At 35.2% G+C, this 14,825-nt stretch overlaps 3 protein-coding genes across 4 annotated transcripts; 2 read left to right on the top strand and 1 right to left on the bottom strand.

The window, feature by feature from the left end:
• Window positions 108-3,177, top strand: LOC104786789 (protein WEAK CHLOROPLAST MOVEMENT UNDER BLUE LIGHT 1-like). The gene is made up of 3 exons (XM_010512239.2): window positions 108-316; window positions 675-1,145; window positions 1,221-3,177. Exons 2-3 carry the CDS (start codon window positions 681-683, stop codon window positions 3,075-3,077), a joined length of 2,322 nt encoding a protein of 773 aa, XP_010510541.1. The 5' UTR covers window positions 108-316; window positions 675-680; the 3' UTR covers window positions 3,078-3,177.
• On the top strand, window positions 5,940-8,515 carry LOC104786788 (ubiquitin fusion degradation protein 1 homolog). Of its 2 annotated transcripts, none has more exons than XM_010512237.2 (9): window positions 5,940-6,096; window positions 6,518-6,600; window positions 6,684-6,708; window positions 6,813-6,845; window positions 6,959-7,080; window positions 7,190-7,320; window positions 7,395-7,618; window positions 7,714-7,949; window positions 8,047-8,515. In XM_010512237.2, exons 2-9 carry the CDS (start codon window positions 6,532-6,534, stop codon window positions 8,140-8,142), a joined length of 936 nt encoding a protein of 311 aa, XP_010510539.1. In that variant the 5' UTR covers window positions 5,940-6,096; window positions 6,518-6,531; the 3' UTR covers window positions 8,143-8,515. The 2 variants fall into 2 exon arrangements, with proteins under 2 accessions (XP_010510539.1, XP_010510540.1); XM_010512238.2 differs by having other exon boundaries at window positions 5,942-6,096; window positions 6,521-6,600.
• Window positions 8,598-12,567, bottom strand: LOC104786787 (ATP-dependent zinc metalloprotease FTSH 3, mitochondrial-like). The gene is made up of 7 exons (XM_010512235.2): window positions 12,214-12,567; window positions 11,901-12,123; window positions 11,734-11,802; window positions 10,952-11,085; window positions 10,348-10,824; window positions 9,278-10,270; window positions 8,598-9,198 (listed from the first exon to the last, which is right to left on the bottom strand). Exons 1-7 carry the CDS (start codon window positions 12,262-12,264, stop codon window positions 8,716-8,718), a joined length of 2,430 nt encoding a protein of 809 aa, XP_010510537.1. The 5' UTR covers window positions 12,265-12,567; the 3' UTR covers window positions 8,598-8,715.

The raw sequence follows: 14,825 nt of genomic DNA, 5'->3' as shown, positions 1-14,825 counted from the left end.
TTATTCTTTAGGTTCAACCTCAAGTAGTTTGGTTTATCTACTTTTTATTCGTGGACCACTAATTTTCTTTATCAAAAAGTAATCAAACTAAAAAAAAAAAAAAGATCGAAACAAACAAAACCGAAAATTATGAGAGAGAGAATGACAGATGGATGAAGAAGAAAGATGAGGATGAGAGAGATATAGCCAGCTTCATGATTTGTCTCCCCGACCGATATTATCTCTTCCTAATTTCTGTCTGAATTCTTTTTTTTCTTGTTTGAAGAACTTTTCTACTAGCTCCCCCCGATCATCATCATCGACTCATCCTCCTCCTGTAAGACTTTTTCTTTCTCAGTTTTTTTTCTTTGTCGGCTTAATCGAACTGTGTGTTTCCTTAGATTCCGATGTTGTTGTAGTTCATGATTTTTCCTCACTTGGAGAAACTTTTTTTCTTTTTATCATATTAAATCCTGTAATTGGTATTTAATATACGCACGTTTCCGAATTCTTGTTATACGAATATACGATCTTGATTAGAGTATGTTTTGATTCTTGAATTTCATATTTATTCGATTAGGGTATGTTTCATATTGATCATCAAAGAAATGTGTTTATATTCAATTTTCTTGGAATTTAGTGTTTCATATTGAATTTTAAGTCATTCTGTTTTGGTCGTAATTTTCATGTTACAGAGGCGAATGGAGGACTTAAAAAATCCTACTGACAGTGGAGATATTGTTAGTGATAATGCTGCAACATTAAATCCTGATTTGGTCGAATCGGCCAGTACTCGAGAATCTAACTTACAACAATCAGTTTCAAAGGTTGATGATAATATACCACAATCTCAAACCGATAATGAAGATTCTGTTTCTGCTTCTGATGCTGCAACTGCTGCGGTGTTAACCGAAAAAGATATTTCGAGTACAACAACAACCGTAGAAGAACAAGTGTCAGAGCTAAATGAGATTGGTTTACCTAATGTAAAGACTCTGGTTGGTACGGCAACAAATGATGGGTCACCTACAACTGGGACGCCGAAAAAGGTGGACTCACATAGAGGTATAATCGATAACGCTGCACCTTTTGAATCTGTTAAAGAAGCTGTCTCCAAATTTGGTGGAATTACTGACTGGAAGTCTCACCGAATGCAAGCAGTAGAGGTAAGGATACATGTGCATTATTTCTTGTTTTGTTGCCTTTCTTGTTTCATATCTTTTTTTTTTGTGTATCTGCAGAGGCGCAAGCTTATAGAAGAAGAGCTTAAAAAGATCCATGATGAGATTCCTGAGTACAAAACACATTCAGAAACCGCCGAGGCTGCAAAACTGAAAGTTCTCAAGGAGCTAGAAAGCACAAAGAGACTCATAGAACAGTTGAAGCTTAACTTGGAAAAAGCACAAACAGAAGAACAACAAGCGAAGCAAGACTCAGAGCTTGCTAAGCTAAGGGTTGAGGAGATGGAACAAGGAATAGCTGAAGACGTCAGTGTTGCAGCTAAAGCTCAGCTTGAGGTGGCCAAGGCAAGGCATAACGGAGCCGTTACAGAGTTGTGCTCTGTCAAGGATGAGTTAGAGACTCTCCACAAGGAATATGATGCTTTGGTGCAAGACAAAGATGTGGCGGTAAAGAAAGTAGAAGAAGCAACGTTGGCTTCAAAAGAAGTTGAGAAGACTGTTGAAGAACTCACCATAGAGCTGATAGCTACAAAAGAGTCGTTGGAATCAGCACATGCTTCTCATTTAGAGGCGGAAGAACAGAGGATTGGAGCAGCCATGGCTAGAGACCAGGATACTCACCGCTGGGAGAAGGAACTTAAGCAAGCGGAAGATGAACTTCAAAAACTTAACCAACAGATACATTCTTCCAAGGACCTTAAATCAAAGCTTGACACTGCCTCAGCGCTGCTTCTTGATTTGAAGGCAGAGTTGGTTGCTTATATGGAATCCAAGCTAAAACAGGAAGCGTGTGACTCAAGCACCACAAACAGCGATCCTTCAACAGATTTACATACAGCTGTTGCCTCTGCAAAGAAGGAGCTTGAAGAAGTCAATGCCAATATCGAAAAAGCAGCTGCTGAAGTGAACTGCTTGAAACTAGCCTCCTCTTCCCTGCAGCTTGAACTGGAGAAAGAGAAGTCTGCTCTTGCCTCAATCAAACAAAGAGAAGGAATGGCTTCCATTGCAGTAGCTTCTTTAGAAGCTGAAATTGAAAGAACAAGATCGGAGATTGCTTCAGTTCAGTCAAAGGAGAAAGAAGGGAGAGACAAAATGGTGGAGCTACCAAAGCAACTTCAGCAAGCAGCAGAAGAGGCTGATGAAGCAAAGTCGCTTGCTGAAGTTGCTCGTGAGGAGCTACGAAAGGCGAAAGAAGATTCAGATCAAGCCAAAGCTGGAGCAAGTACAATGGAGAGCAGGCTATTCGCTGCTCAGAAAGAAATCGAAGCAGCTAAAGCTTCAGAGAGGCTAGCCTTAGCCGCGATCAAGGCTTTGGAAGAGAGTGAATCAACAACACTGAAAGAGAATGCTCCACAAAGCGTTACACTTTCATTAGAAGAGTACTATGAGCTCAGCAAACGCGCTCACGAGGCAGAGGAACTGGCGAATGCAAGAGTAGCAGCAGCGGTTTCAAGGATCGAGGAAGCTAAAGAAACAGAAACGAGAAGCTTGGAGAAGTTGGAAGAGGTGAACAGAGACATGGATGCGAGAAAGAAGGCTTTAAAAGAAGCAACTGAAAAGGCTGAGAAAGCTAAAGAAGGGAAGTTGGGGGTGGAACAGGAGCTCAGGAAATGGAGGGCAGAGCATGAACAGAAGAGAAAGGCTGGTGGTGATGGAGTCAACAACACTGAGAAAAGTCACCAAAGAGATAGTAGCTTTGAAGGAGGAGGAAATGAGTTGAGTAAGTTGGAGAAATCATCACCTGAGGAGGCTGCTGTTTATGCCTCTAGCCCAAGTGACTCATATGGAACAGAAGATAACGTCTCTGAAACCAATCAGTCACCACAGACTAAGTCTGGAAAGAAAAAGAAGAAGCTCTCTTTCCCCCGCTTTTTTATGTTCTTGTCTAAGAAGAAGTCACATAATTCAAACATCTAATTCGCTTTTTCTGTCTCATCTGTTGGAACTTTGATTTCAGAAACAAGTCCACTCGAACAAGTATTTGTGATGTAAATGGTGTTCTTTTTCTTTTGTTCCATTTTTTCTTGCTCAAACACTTAACAAACTTGCAGTTGCTTAAACTACATATGATCCCCAATACAGATTAATCCCCAGTAAAGGAACGTTTGTTTGATAGTATTTTCATGCACTTAAATGGGCTTAGAGAACGTATGGCCCATCCATATGTATAACATAAAAGCTCATGTCGTTTCTTATGAAAACTTATCAGTCCCACATCGGTTAGAACTGAAAGAATGATTGAAGAAGCAGAGTATAAAGCAAGATGGGGAGCGACTGAGAAAAGTACTTACCTGGACGGGGTCGACTCGTGATCAAGAAGACGAGTGGCCTAAGCTAGTGACCTCCATTGCACATAAAGGAGGGGTGCTTAGCTTAAGGTCTCCCCAAGTAGGAGAGCCTGCGTCATTATTTGTGGCAGAGGAGGCCTGCGTTCGCGCGGCCTCTACCATTCTTAGTTTATCATACTTTGTTCTTCTTTCTTTATTTGACAAACATTCTTCAATTTATGTATTCCATTATTAGGAATGTTAAGTTTTAGAAATATATTCTATTTGTTATTTTGGACACAATCCCACATCGGAAGTGTATAACTGTATATGAAGTTGGTCGGTTTTGTTTTGGTATAAAATACAGAGGCATTTAATGAAAGAAACGTATCTTTGCGCTTGGGGCAATGACGCAGCTAATGAGGTTTTAACCGAGGTGCGTCTATTGCTGGTTGAAAACTATTTCCAAACCCCCTCTTAGGTGTAAAACCTAAAAAGCTTCTGATCTGGAAGGGATCCCTTCGGCGTAAAGCCTTGCAATTTTCAGTTAAAATTCTTCATTCTCAATTCATGGCATTTTTTCTTTGTCTGAAAACTATAGAGTCATGTAAGAATTTATGGAAGGGCTCTCCTTGTTTCAATGGTCGTAGCTAGCAGCCTAGCACCAGTCAGCATCGAACCTTGTTATTCAAACGGACTCACAAAAGTGGTAGAGGCTGGAGTCATTTTTTGGTTCTTCAAACCATAAGAAACGTGGTTAGGTTTCTGGATTGGTTTGGGTTTTACTGTTTTATTGGGTGTTTAAGGAATTGGATGAATTTCAGACACTAAAAAAATATATGTATATTACTAATTCCGTTTTATAAAGAGTATCACTCTATCATTTTTTACACAAGTTATGATAAGTAACTAAATTTTATTCTATCCTTTATTAATACCCTAGATAACACTGTTTAGTTCTGGAAAAAAAAACACCATTTAATTTATTAATATTTTTAAAACAAATTTACTAGTAATATTTAATTTTGGATTTTTTAAAACACAAATTTACTTTTTTACATACAAAACCGAACCAAAAATTATTTTGGTCAATTTTGACAAAATTTTCAAAACTCAAAAAGATCAAAAACCGAACTGAACTAACCAATGGTCCACAAAAAATAAACCAAAATTTTTACTTTTTTCTTCCATCAAAACATTATTTCTCAAGAGAAATTTATTAAGAGTGCCATGAGCATTGAACATTCTTCTGGTATATGTCATTTTCATAAATTTCTTTTCCTAGAAACAAACTAAAAAAACTACAGTAGAACCTCTATAAATTAATACTCGATAAATTAATAATCTCTATAAATTAATAAATTTCTCCGGTTCCAAGTTGGGACTAGTGTAATTTTGGACATTATTCGATAATATAATAAAATAATAAATTTTTTTAAACTCCTTTGTAAATATATGGTCCCATCAATAATATAAATTAATAATTATATAAAATTATCTAAATTTATGTATATATCTACACATTAATTTTTCTTAGAGTTAATTTTTAATATTTTTACTATATAAAAATCTTTGAGTGTTATCTTCAAAACATGAATAATTGTTATTTTCATTGTAATTGATTTTATAAACATATTACTTACAAAGATTAAATCTTATTTTAATATTTTTAACCAAATTAGGAAAGTCTCTCTATAAATTAATAATTATTAATTTATCGATAAATTAAAACCTCTATAAATTAATAAAATTTCATGGTCCCGAGTTTATTAATTTATAGAGGTTTTACTGTATATTGCCCTCTAAAATCTAAACAACAATATTGATTTTTTTTTAATGACACAAAGTCTCTAAATCTAACCCCTTTCTCTCTCTCAAAAAATCTTTTTAACAAATCTTCATTTCTTTTCAACCTTCATTATTCTCTGCAACTCTCCATTTTTCATATTCCAAAAGTTTTTTTGGTGCATTTCTCCATCCAACTTCATCTAGTAAATAGACAACTTACTATATATAGTTTCTTCCATAATTAATTCCGACCAAGTTTTGCATATAATCCAATTTCACCTGCTGCGTATGATAAATCATTTCATCTGTAACATGAGATGTTCCCCTGATCGTTAGAGATGCTTCCTTCTAAAGCGGGGTTTATATTCGTAAAAACAGTCGCATCTCGTACCAAGTAATTAAATGTGACCTTTTTATTTTAAAGATAAATTTGTCTTTTTTTTTTACGTGCGGCACAAAATGAAAAATAGCATTTTCTGAAAGCCAAGATTAAAAATGGCATTTACCTAAACTCGAGTTTCAAAAGTGGCACTTTTACATAAATTCTCATTTCTCAAATTAGGTTCCTATGGAAAAAACGAAATATTACACACATATTTGGAAATTAATTCCACGTAGGATAAAACTGAGTCGACATACAGAAACCAATTAAAGAACGCCACGTTTATAATGGTTCGTTTTTACTTGATGATACGATCCCAGTTTCTTCGCCCCGTTTAAAACCTATAAAAGTGTGTGTGTGTATCCTTCTCTCCTTCTTTCTTTCTTCTTCTCTGCAAATCAAAACAAACTTTATTCAGTTTCCGATCTGCTCTCCATTGACTAGAGAAGCAGAAGCTTTATACGATCTTCAAGCTTCACTAGCCTTTTAAATCGGATCGGTACGGTACTGATGATCTGATGATCAAGCTCTAGTTAACTTTATCGTTCTTCGTCTGTTGGGTTTAAAACCATAAAGAAGTAAATTAAAAGTGTTCACGACTGTTCCGATCATCACTCTTGTTCTTGTTAAGTGGCTTAATCAATCTTTATTCATCAACTCTAGTCCACAATTTTCGGATTTAGTACGATCATCTCCTTTGATTTGTTTTTTTTCTGCGGAGATCTTTATGGAGTTGAATCTTCGAGCTGAGTTTTGTCAATTTTGAATTTCGGATTGAACTTTCGTATATGATTTTTGAAGTTTCTTTCGATGTGTTTATTTGTGCACACAAGCTTTTCGATGAATTGCCTCAATGGGTTGGTTTTGTTAAGAGATAAGTGTTTCTCTCTTCTTACTGACTTTTAGATTTTTTGTGGCAGTAGAGAGAGTAGATATGAATGGTGGAGATGCTTCTAGCTTCCAGCAGTGTTACCGTTGTTACCCAGTCACATTCATTGAAAAGGTCTCTTTGATGTATCTATCAAGCTTCTATAAGAAAGTGAAAAGCAAAAATGATTCTAATATTAGACATTTTCATAAATGCAGGCACATCTTGAGAAGGGTGACAAAAGTACATATCACTCACTATTCTCTTCCTTTAGTGGTCTCTTTAAATAGTTTCTTTAAGACCAAAGTTTCGATATTTGTTTTGACATTTGGTAATAATCTCTGCAGTTATCATGCCTCCTTCTGCTCTTGATCGTCTTGGTGAGCCTTTTCTACTCTCATTTTAGTCTTTTTCTTACTCAGTTTTTTACTTTCATTTGAGTTTTGGTGCCTTACCAATATAATCACTGGTCTGTGAATCCATATCGTTTCAGCTTCTTTGCATATTGAATACCCAATGCTGTTTCAACTGAGTAATGTTTCTCTTGATAAAACTTCACATTGCGGTGTACTGGAATTCACCGCAGACGAAGGCCTTGTTTACTTGCCGTATTGGGTATATATATATATATAGTTACTTATGTTCATCTTCTTTGTCTTTTGTTATTTCTTTCCACTAGTTTCTTAATCTGATGGTCTGTTGTTTTTGTTGGCATTACTTATAGATGATGTTAAACATGTCTCTTCAAGAGGGAGATATTTTGCAAGTTAAGAGTATCAGCTTGGTCAAAGGAACTTACATTAAGCTACAGCCTCATACTCAAGATTTCTTGGATATTTCCAACCCAAAAGCCATGTTTGTAGTTTTGAAAACTGAATATCTATCTTTTGGGTTTGAAGAATTTTCTTTCTTACATTCTTTTTTTGCAGCTTGGAGACTACGCTTAGGAGCTACTCTTGCTTAACCACCGGTGATACTATTATGGTTCCTTATAACGACAAGCAATATTTTATCAATGTGATTGCAGCAAAGCCTTCTTCAGCTGTGAGTATTATCGAAACAGATTGTGAGGTTGATTTTGCACCTCCTCTTGATTACAAAGAACCTGAGAAGCTACAAAAGTTGACTCCCTCAAATAAGCGAACTCGTGAAGGTTTCCTTTGCGTTCATTCGAAATTATCTATTGAGTTCTTTCGCGAAATAACAGCCTCAAGTTGTACTTATATGCTTTTCCTCTCTTCCTTGCAGTTGAGGAAGAGGAACCAACAAGCAAAGTTCCCAAATTCACGCCGTTCACTGGATCAGGAAAACGTTTAGATGGAAAAGCAAAGCCACAAACTGAATCAGAAGATACAAAACAACAAGAAAAGCCAACTGAGACTGGGAAAGACGATGAGAAGATGTCAGTTACCACACCACGGCAACGATCAGGGAAACTTGTCTTTGGTTCAAACAGCAAACCAGCTGCAAAAGAAACTGTGAAAGTATGTCTTTCTTCTCTGGATTTTCCATTCATGTGGTCTAATTAGTCATCCATTATAGATAACTAATCGTGTTTGTATGACTTCTAAATGTATATAGGTTGATCCAAAGAACATCGAGCAAGAGAGTACAACAAAATCAGATGAAGCTAAGTTTCAAGTGTTCACAGGAAAAAAATACTCACTCAAGGGTTAAAACAGGGTTGTTTGATCATGTCTCTACGGTTCTGCTGATGATATTTATCTGTTTAAGCATTCATACATCGTCACACCAATTTCTGGGAATAGCTTGGATTGGAACGCTACAAAGACCCTCAGGATAACATAGATTTCTCTCTGAAAGCTTAAAAGGTTATTGATATGTTTCTTTCTAATATGTTTTGAGACAGAAGAAAATGAACAAATTTCAGCAAATTTGACCAGGGATTATAGTTTTCTTCTGAATACAAAGCTTTCTCTCATTCATCGACCGAGTAGAGAGAGAGCTTGGCATGTTTTGAAAAAAACATCAAATGTATTGGAAGATGTAACAATATCATCAGCCAATTTCAATTATTACAAAACACAAATTATAAGCAGAGTAACCCAAAAAAAAAAAAAAAAAAAATCTTATTAGAAACAATAATTTAGAAAACAAGAAAAAAATATTCATTGCTAACAAAGTCCCTCATCACTAAAACCATTGAAGAACAAGAGAGTACTCTTCTTTTTTTGGATTGTGTTATTGCATTTCTTAATTAAATTTACAATTGTAACAGTGGCGTGTCTCTTACGTCGGAACAACCTGAGGTTCAAGCGGCGGAGGAGCTCCTTCATCCACCACAGGCTCCACTCTCGGCGTAGCGGCTGAGTCCTTCTCACTGTCCTCAAACCCTGACTTAAAACGGTCATAATTAGTCACCTCTGCCGACTTAAACGGACGTTCACCTAAAATTTTTAGAAGATCATCCTGATGCAGCACTTCTTTGTCTAGTAAAAGCTCCGCAATCTCAGCCACTTTCTCTTTGTGTTCCTCGACCAGCTCTAGTGTCCGCTCATAAGCTTTGCTCACCCAATCCCTAACTTCCTGGTCTATGATCGCACCAGTCTTGTTGCTGTAAGGTTTAGAAAAGTCGTAGCCATCGTCCCTTGGCGGAAATGAGAGCAGTCCAACCTTGTCACTGAAACCGTACACAGCTACTTGCGCGTACGTCATCTTTGTCACCTTCTCAAGATCATTCTGCGCACCCGTCGAAATTCGTCCTATCAATACCTGCGATTTGAAAAGGAACAGAAACTTAAAAAACATCTTCAACCAAACCCACACTCGTATATGTTTTCATTTATCTTACCTGCTCAGCTGCACGGCCACCAAGGGTCATACAAGTCATGTCGAAGAGTTGCTCTTTGGTCATGAGAAGGTTTTCATTTGGAACGTATTGTGCAAACCCGAGCGCTGCTGTACCACGTGGCACAATAGTCACCTTCAGCAATGGCTCTGCGTGTTCCAGGAACCACCCAGTAACCGCGTGTCCAGACTCATGATATGCAACTGTACGACGCTCCAACTTGCTTATGACCCGGTTCTTCTTCTCAAGACCACCAATAACACGATCAATAGCAGACTCAAAGTGTGCCATAGTAACAGTTGCTCCTTCATGTCTAGCAGCAATAAGAGCTGCTTCGTTACAAACATTCGCAATGTCAGCTCCAGCAAATCCAGGAGTTAGAGCAGCAAGTCTTTGAGAGTAATAAGATGGCTCATGATCGAGTTTGATTTTCTTTAAGTAAATCTGAAAAATCTGATCACGACCTTTGATATCAGGTTTATCAATGGTTATCTGACGATCAAACCGACCAGGCCGTAACAAAGCTTTATCCAAAATATCCGGTCTGTTTGTCCCAGCAAGAACCACAACTCCAGCAGTTGTACCAAAACCGTCCATTTCAACTAGCAACTGATTCAGAGTGCTTTCACGCTCATCGTTACCACCTAAGCCACCACGTCCTCTTGCTCGACCAATGGCATCAATCTCATCTATGAATATAATACTCGGTGCAGATGCTCTAGCTTCTTGGAACAAATGCCTCACCCTCGAAGGGCCAACACCAACAAACATCTCCATGAAATCTGAACCGGATATAGATAGAAACGGCACACCTGATTCCCCTGCAGTTGCTTTTGCTAAAAGAGTCTTCCCGGTTCCAGGCGGACCTACTAAAAGCGCACCTTTCGGGATTTTAGCTCCCAAATCTTCATACTTCTTTGGGTTCTTAAGGAAATGCACAAACTCCATAATTTCTTGTTTAGCCTCTTCACATCCAGCAACATCCTTAAAATATATCTGTAGAATAAAGGAGCAAGAATAAGAAAAAACTCGGTTTGTTAAGTTCCAGTAGGATCTTTTTATGAGTTTCTAACCTTATTCTTGGAATTTTTATCGGCTCTTGTTATTGTAGCCTTGCCTATATTGAAAATTCCACGACCATTCTTTCCACCGGTTCCTCCCACGCCCAATCCTCCTTGCATCCGTCTCGCACCATAGAAAAGAGTACCCAAGAGCAATAAAGTTGGTGCAAACCTCATGATCTCTTGATACCAGACCATTTCAGAGACGTATGTCACAGGAACATATTCATGAGGATCAACACCTAATGCTTCTTGAGCTTCTTCGAGTTTCTCCTCAAAAGAGTCGACACTACCGATATTGAAGTAGTACTTATACTGACCACCAGTTCTTTTAGCAGGAATACCGTTACCACTGCCTTGGATGTCAGTTGTTTGCTGGTCTTTCGGTGTGCTCCTCACATAGACTTTTGCTACTGATTTGTTTGAAACATCTATGTGGTCAACTAGACCAGGCTCGAGAAGCTTGTTTTTGAACTCCTGGAAACTAATCTGAAACAATAAAAAAAAATAGGTAGCATGGATATTATTAGTTGAAAACATATGAGCAGGGCCAGATCTACAGTTCCATTACTTCCATATCCAAGAATAACACAAAGGTTAGATTGAATATACTTGCCTGTTGTTGGTCCCCAGAGCCAAACGAGAAAGAAGAAAAGAACAAACCAAGAGCTAATAGAGGAATTAGCAAATTCTGGAACCGATTCATGAACATATCTCCCACGTTCTCACTTTCATTCTTCTCTGAACCCTCTGTATTGCAACACATAACATATCCAATTATTAGAATCCTTCAGTAGCACCAATAGGCAATAGGTCTCAAAACAAGAAGAGTATCTTCAAAAGCTAGGTTGTTATAGAAATGACTCATGCTTGTTTAATTCTATTTTAGCTAAACAAAATCCAGACAGCGGTAAAAGCGAAAACAATGGTATAAAGATGATTAAAATTTCCATATAGTCTTCGAAACAATCAATAGATCCCTAATTTCCCAACTCATTAGTACAAGGCTATGTCTCAATGGAGTAACAAAACACGTCTCAGGTCATTTCCAATGCAACATATAGAATCACTAACACTCTTGTTGATCAATCATCTTATTTGAGTAAACAGTTAGCAAATACAACTACCCCACAAACAAAACTCAGACGCCTATTCACTTTTCATAAGTTGTATTCAAATTTTGCATAAGGATACAGTTTAAGACTTTTTATCAGATAAAAGAACATAAGAACACAAAACACCAAAGAGGATAGTCTATACAAAACTCATAGCTATTTCTAAACATCCAACGCTCTCTCACAAATACTAAACTCTACGAAATGGGGAAAAAGCCAAGAAATAGACATTCCTAAATCAGGAAATAGATGATAAAAAACCTAAAGAAAACTCTGTACTCACCTTTATGATCTGATTTCTGATCACTCTTGGGTTCTTGCTTTGGATCTTTGGGAAAATAGTTTTCATAATCTGCACAAATCACCAAAATGTTACACAACAAAAACACAACTATTACACTTTTCTCAACTTATGAATTAAAAGTACGAGTTTTTTTTGGCAAAACATACTCTTCTTCTTAGGAGCTTCATCAGAGAAGAATCTACGAAGTCTTGGATTAGCAAGAACACCAATCAAATCATTGTTGACTAAACCCTTCCGAGAAGCTAACGAAGCAAAGTGTCGTCTCAAAAACCCTAATCCTTCACCTTCCACTTGATTAACCGACGCAGCCTCAAGACCTGACGGAGCAAGTAACCTTGCCGATCTAACACCACTACCGTTCAAAAACCCCTAATTTCACCAAAAGTCACAAAAACTCAGGATTAGAAAGAACACAAATTGAGAACGAATCTGGGAAGGAATCAACGAAATGAAACTGACCCTTGAACGAGAAATGGAGCGACCAAGCTTGGAGAAGAAGATCATTGTCATTTATAGGAATCACGAAGAACAAAACTGAGTTCGCATAATAGTTTGGGAACACACAAAAATTGGCGGAATCGAAGATCTGAAATACGAGGTAGAAGTGTGAAAAAATGCAAACTTTTTTTTGTTTGGGTTTTTGGAATACAGGCAAACCAAATCAAATGAGAAAGAACCGAAATCAGAAACAAGATAAGAAGGAATTAGGGTTTTTGATTGGGGGAAATAAAAAAAAAGTTTGGGTTTTTAATTTTTTATTTGTTTTAATATCTGAAGCTTATCGAGAGAAGCGAAAGGTTTTTATGAAATGTCAAGACACACAAGACAAAGACAAAGACTCTGTGTACTTGTTACTGTTTCTGTGGATTCTCTTGAACCGGTTTTGTTCTAACAGAAATTGTGCTAAACCGGTTTTTTTATGTTCGGATCTCAAAACCGATTTCCGAAGAGAAAGTTTAGAGCTTAATTGTTTACATATATTGGGCCTTGGACAACATATGGGCTAGCTTTTGTCATATAATAAGAAAACTGGTTATATAAATTGATTATGAAAGTGAAGAGATGTAAACTTGAACAAAAACGTTTCCTCCAAATCACTTATACTAATACAAGTTACACAGTTCCTATTACTTTAGTTCAAAAAAAAAAAACACAGTTCCTATTACTATTGGAGTGTGTTTTTTTTTTTTTTTCAGCAAATCAAATTTACTATTGGAGTGTGTTAATTTTAAGATTAGTTAATAAATTTTTTGTATGTGATGAATTACCTCATGGAAGAAAATAGTGATTTTCCTAAAAATTGTTTTTCTTTCTTCACTTGTGGGTTCATCATATAAATTTATTTTAATTTTCAATGATTAAAAATAGAAATTCTAAAATTGATATTTTTCACGATTATTTTACGTTAATCAACTAAACAGATTTTGCAATTTAAAAATTCTTAAATTTACGACAAAAAAATTTTGGAGATAAAATTTTATTTAACTTTCTCTTTCACCATTTTATCGGATAATTTTAGTTATTACAATTAGTCGGATTACTGTAGACCGAAAATATCAAAATTTTGTTCAACTTTCTCTTTCATCATTTATTCGTCATAACCTAAATAATATCTTCTTGAAAGAGATCTCACGCGGGCATTTCCAAGTGCATCTCCTTTGACAACACTTTCACCAAAATGATATATTTTACATTCTTAAAAGATTAAAGCATTTGTAAACTTTTAATACGTAAGCATTATATATATTTTGTTTTCAAATTTGCTAATTCACATAAACAAGATACAGGTAAAGTCTATGGATACTTGTGAAAAAAAAAACTTAGATCAGTTAGATTTAGACATTAGATTGACATAAATGTAGAAAAAAAAGGGAAAAAAAATATATTTTTCTCAAATTAAATTAAGTACATCAATTGTAATAGTCTTAAAAGGATAAAAAAGAAAAATAAAAAATTAAAAATTAAAAAAAGAGGAACTCATTTTATCATTCATTTGATTAAAAACGAAGTAGTCAACTACTAATCTTAAAACAGTAAAAAAATCAGAAATACAGAAAAAAAAAAAAAAACTATGATTTTTTTGTTTATATCAATTTAGTAAAGAAAAAGGAAAATAAAATAAGTTTACAAATAGATTACCAGGAATCACATATATGATGTTAGTTTTAAACGATTTTCTAGTTTAGTATTGAAATTATATATTGTTTTACATCTATTTAGTATTAAATTATATGAATTACATTTTAGTGTTTCTAAAAATTTAACCCTTGGTACATATTAGATCTTATAAATTTAGTATTGCAATTACTCATTTAGGGGTGTCAAAAGAGATTAACACTTGCATTCAACTCATCCCCATCATTTGCACTAATATCAATCTTAGAGGATCAATTAATATGAATTAGTTTTAGCAATAGTTAGTACTAATTTATAATTACAAAATTATTAAGCAAGAATTTCAGAAATACTCCTTTTCTAATATCATTTTCAAAAATGTCGACTCTCTAAAATTTTATTAAAAATGCTACTAAAAATATGATATTTATCCAAATATGTGTATATCTTAAAATATCTATAATTTATAAATACTTTTTAACAACTTTTAAAAACTTATTAAGCTTTATAAATATTTGGATCAAGTATCTGAATTGTAGTTACTATTCAAAAGTATCTTATAAAACTATAAATTTTCAGATTTCATTAGGAATATTTTTGAAAATGAATAAATAGAATTGATAGTTTTGAAAAAAGATGCACCCAAAAGGTATTTCTTAAAAATTCTCAATTATTAAAGGAAAGAAGCAAATGCTCTTTGTAATTTTCAACATAAATTCACGAATATTTTTTGTTCAGAGGATTAATTTTTGGGATTGTAAATAGAATTAGTTTGTAAAATAGAAAATAGAAATATTATACCTCCAACTCTTTGTGAAGTTTATTTTTATGTCCCTTCTTTCCTTGTACCAATCCTCTATGAGGATCACAATATTCACCATTAATGAAAGCAACTGTTAAAAAAAAAAAATATGATACGTGTAAGAATCAGTTTTTTTTTTTTTTTTTTTTTTTTT

This window comes from Camelina sativa, chromosome 5 (genome assembly GCF_000633955.1).
Source record: "Camelina sativa cultivar DH55 chromosome 5, Cs, whole genome shotgun sequence".
NCBI lineage: Eukaryota > Viridiplantae > Streptophyta > Magnoliopsida > Brassicales > Brassicaceae > Camelina > Camelina sativa.
Note: the sequence above shows the minus strand (reverse complement) of the source record. Positions and strands in the feature narration are given on the sequence as shown.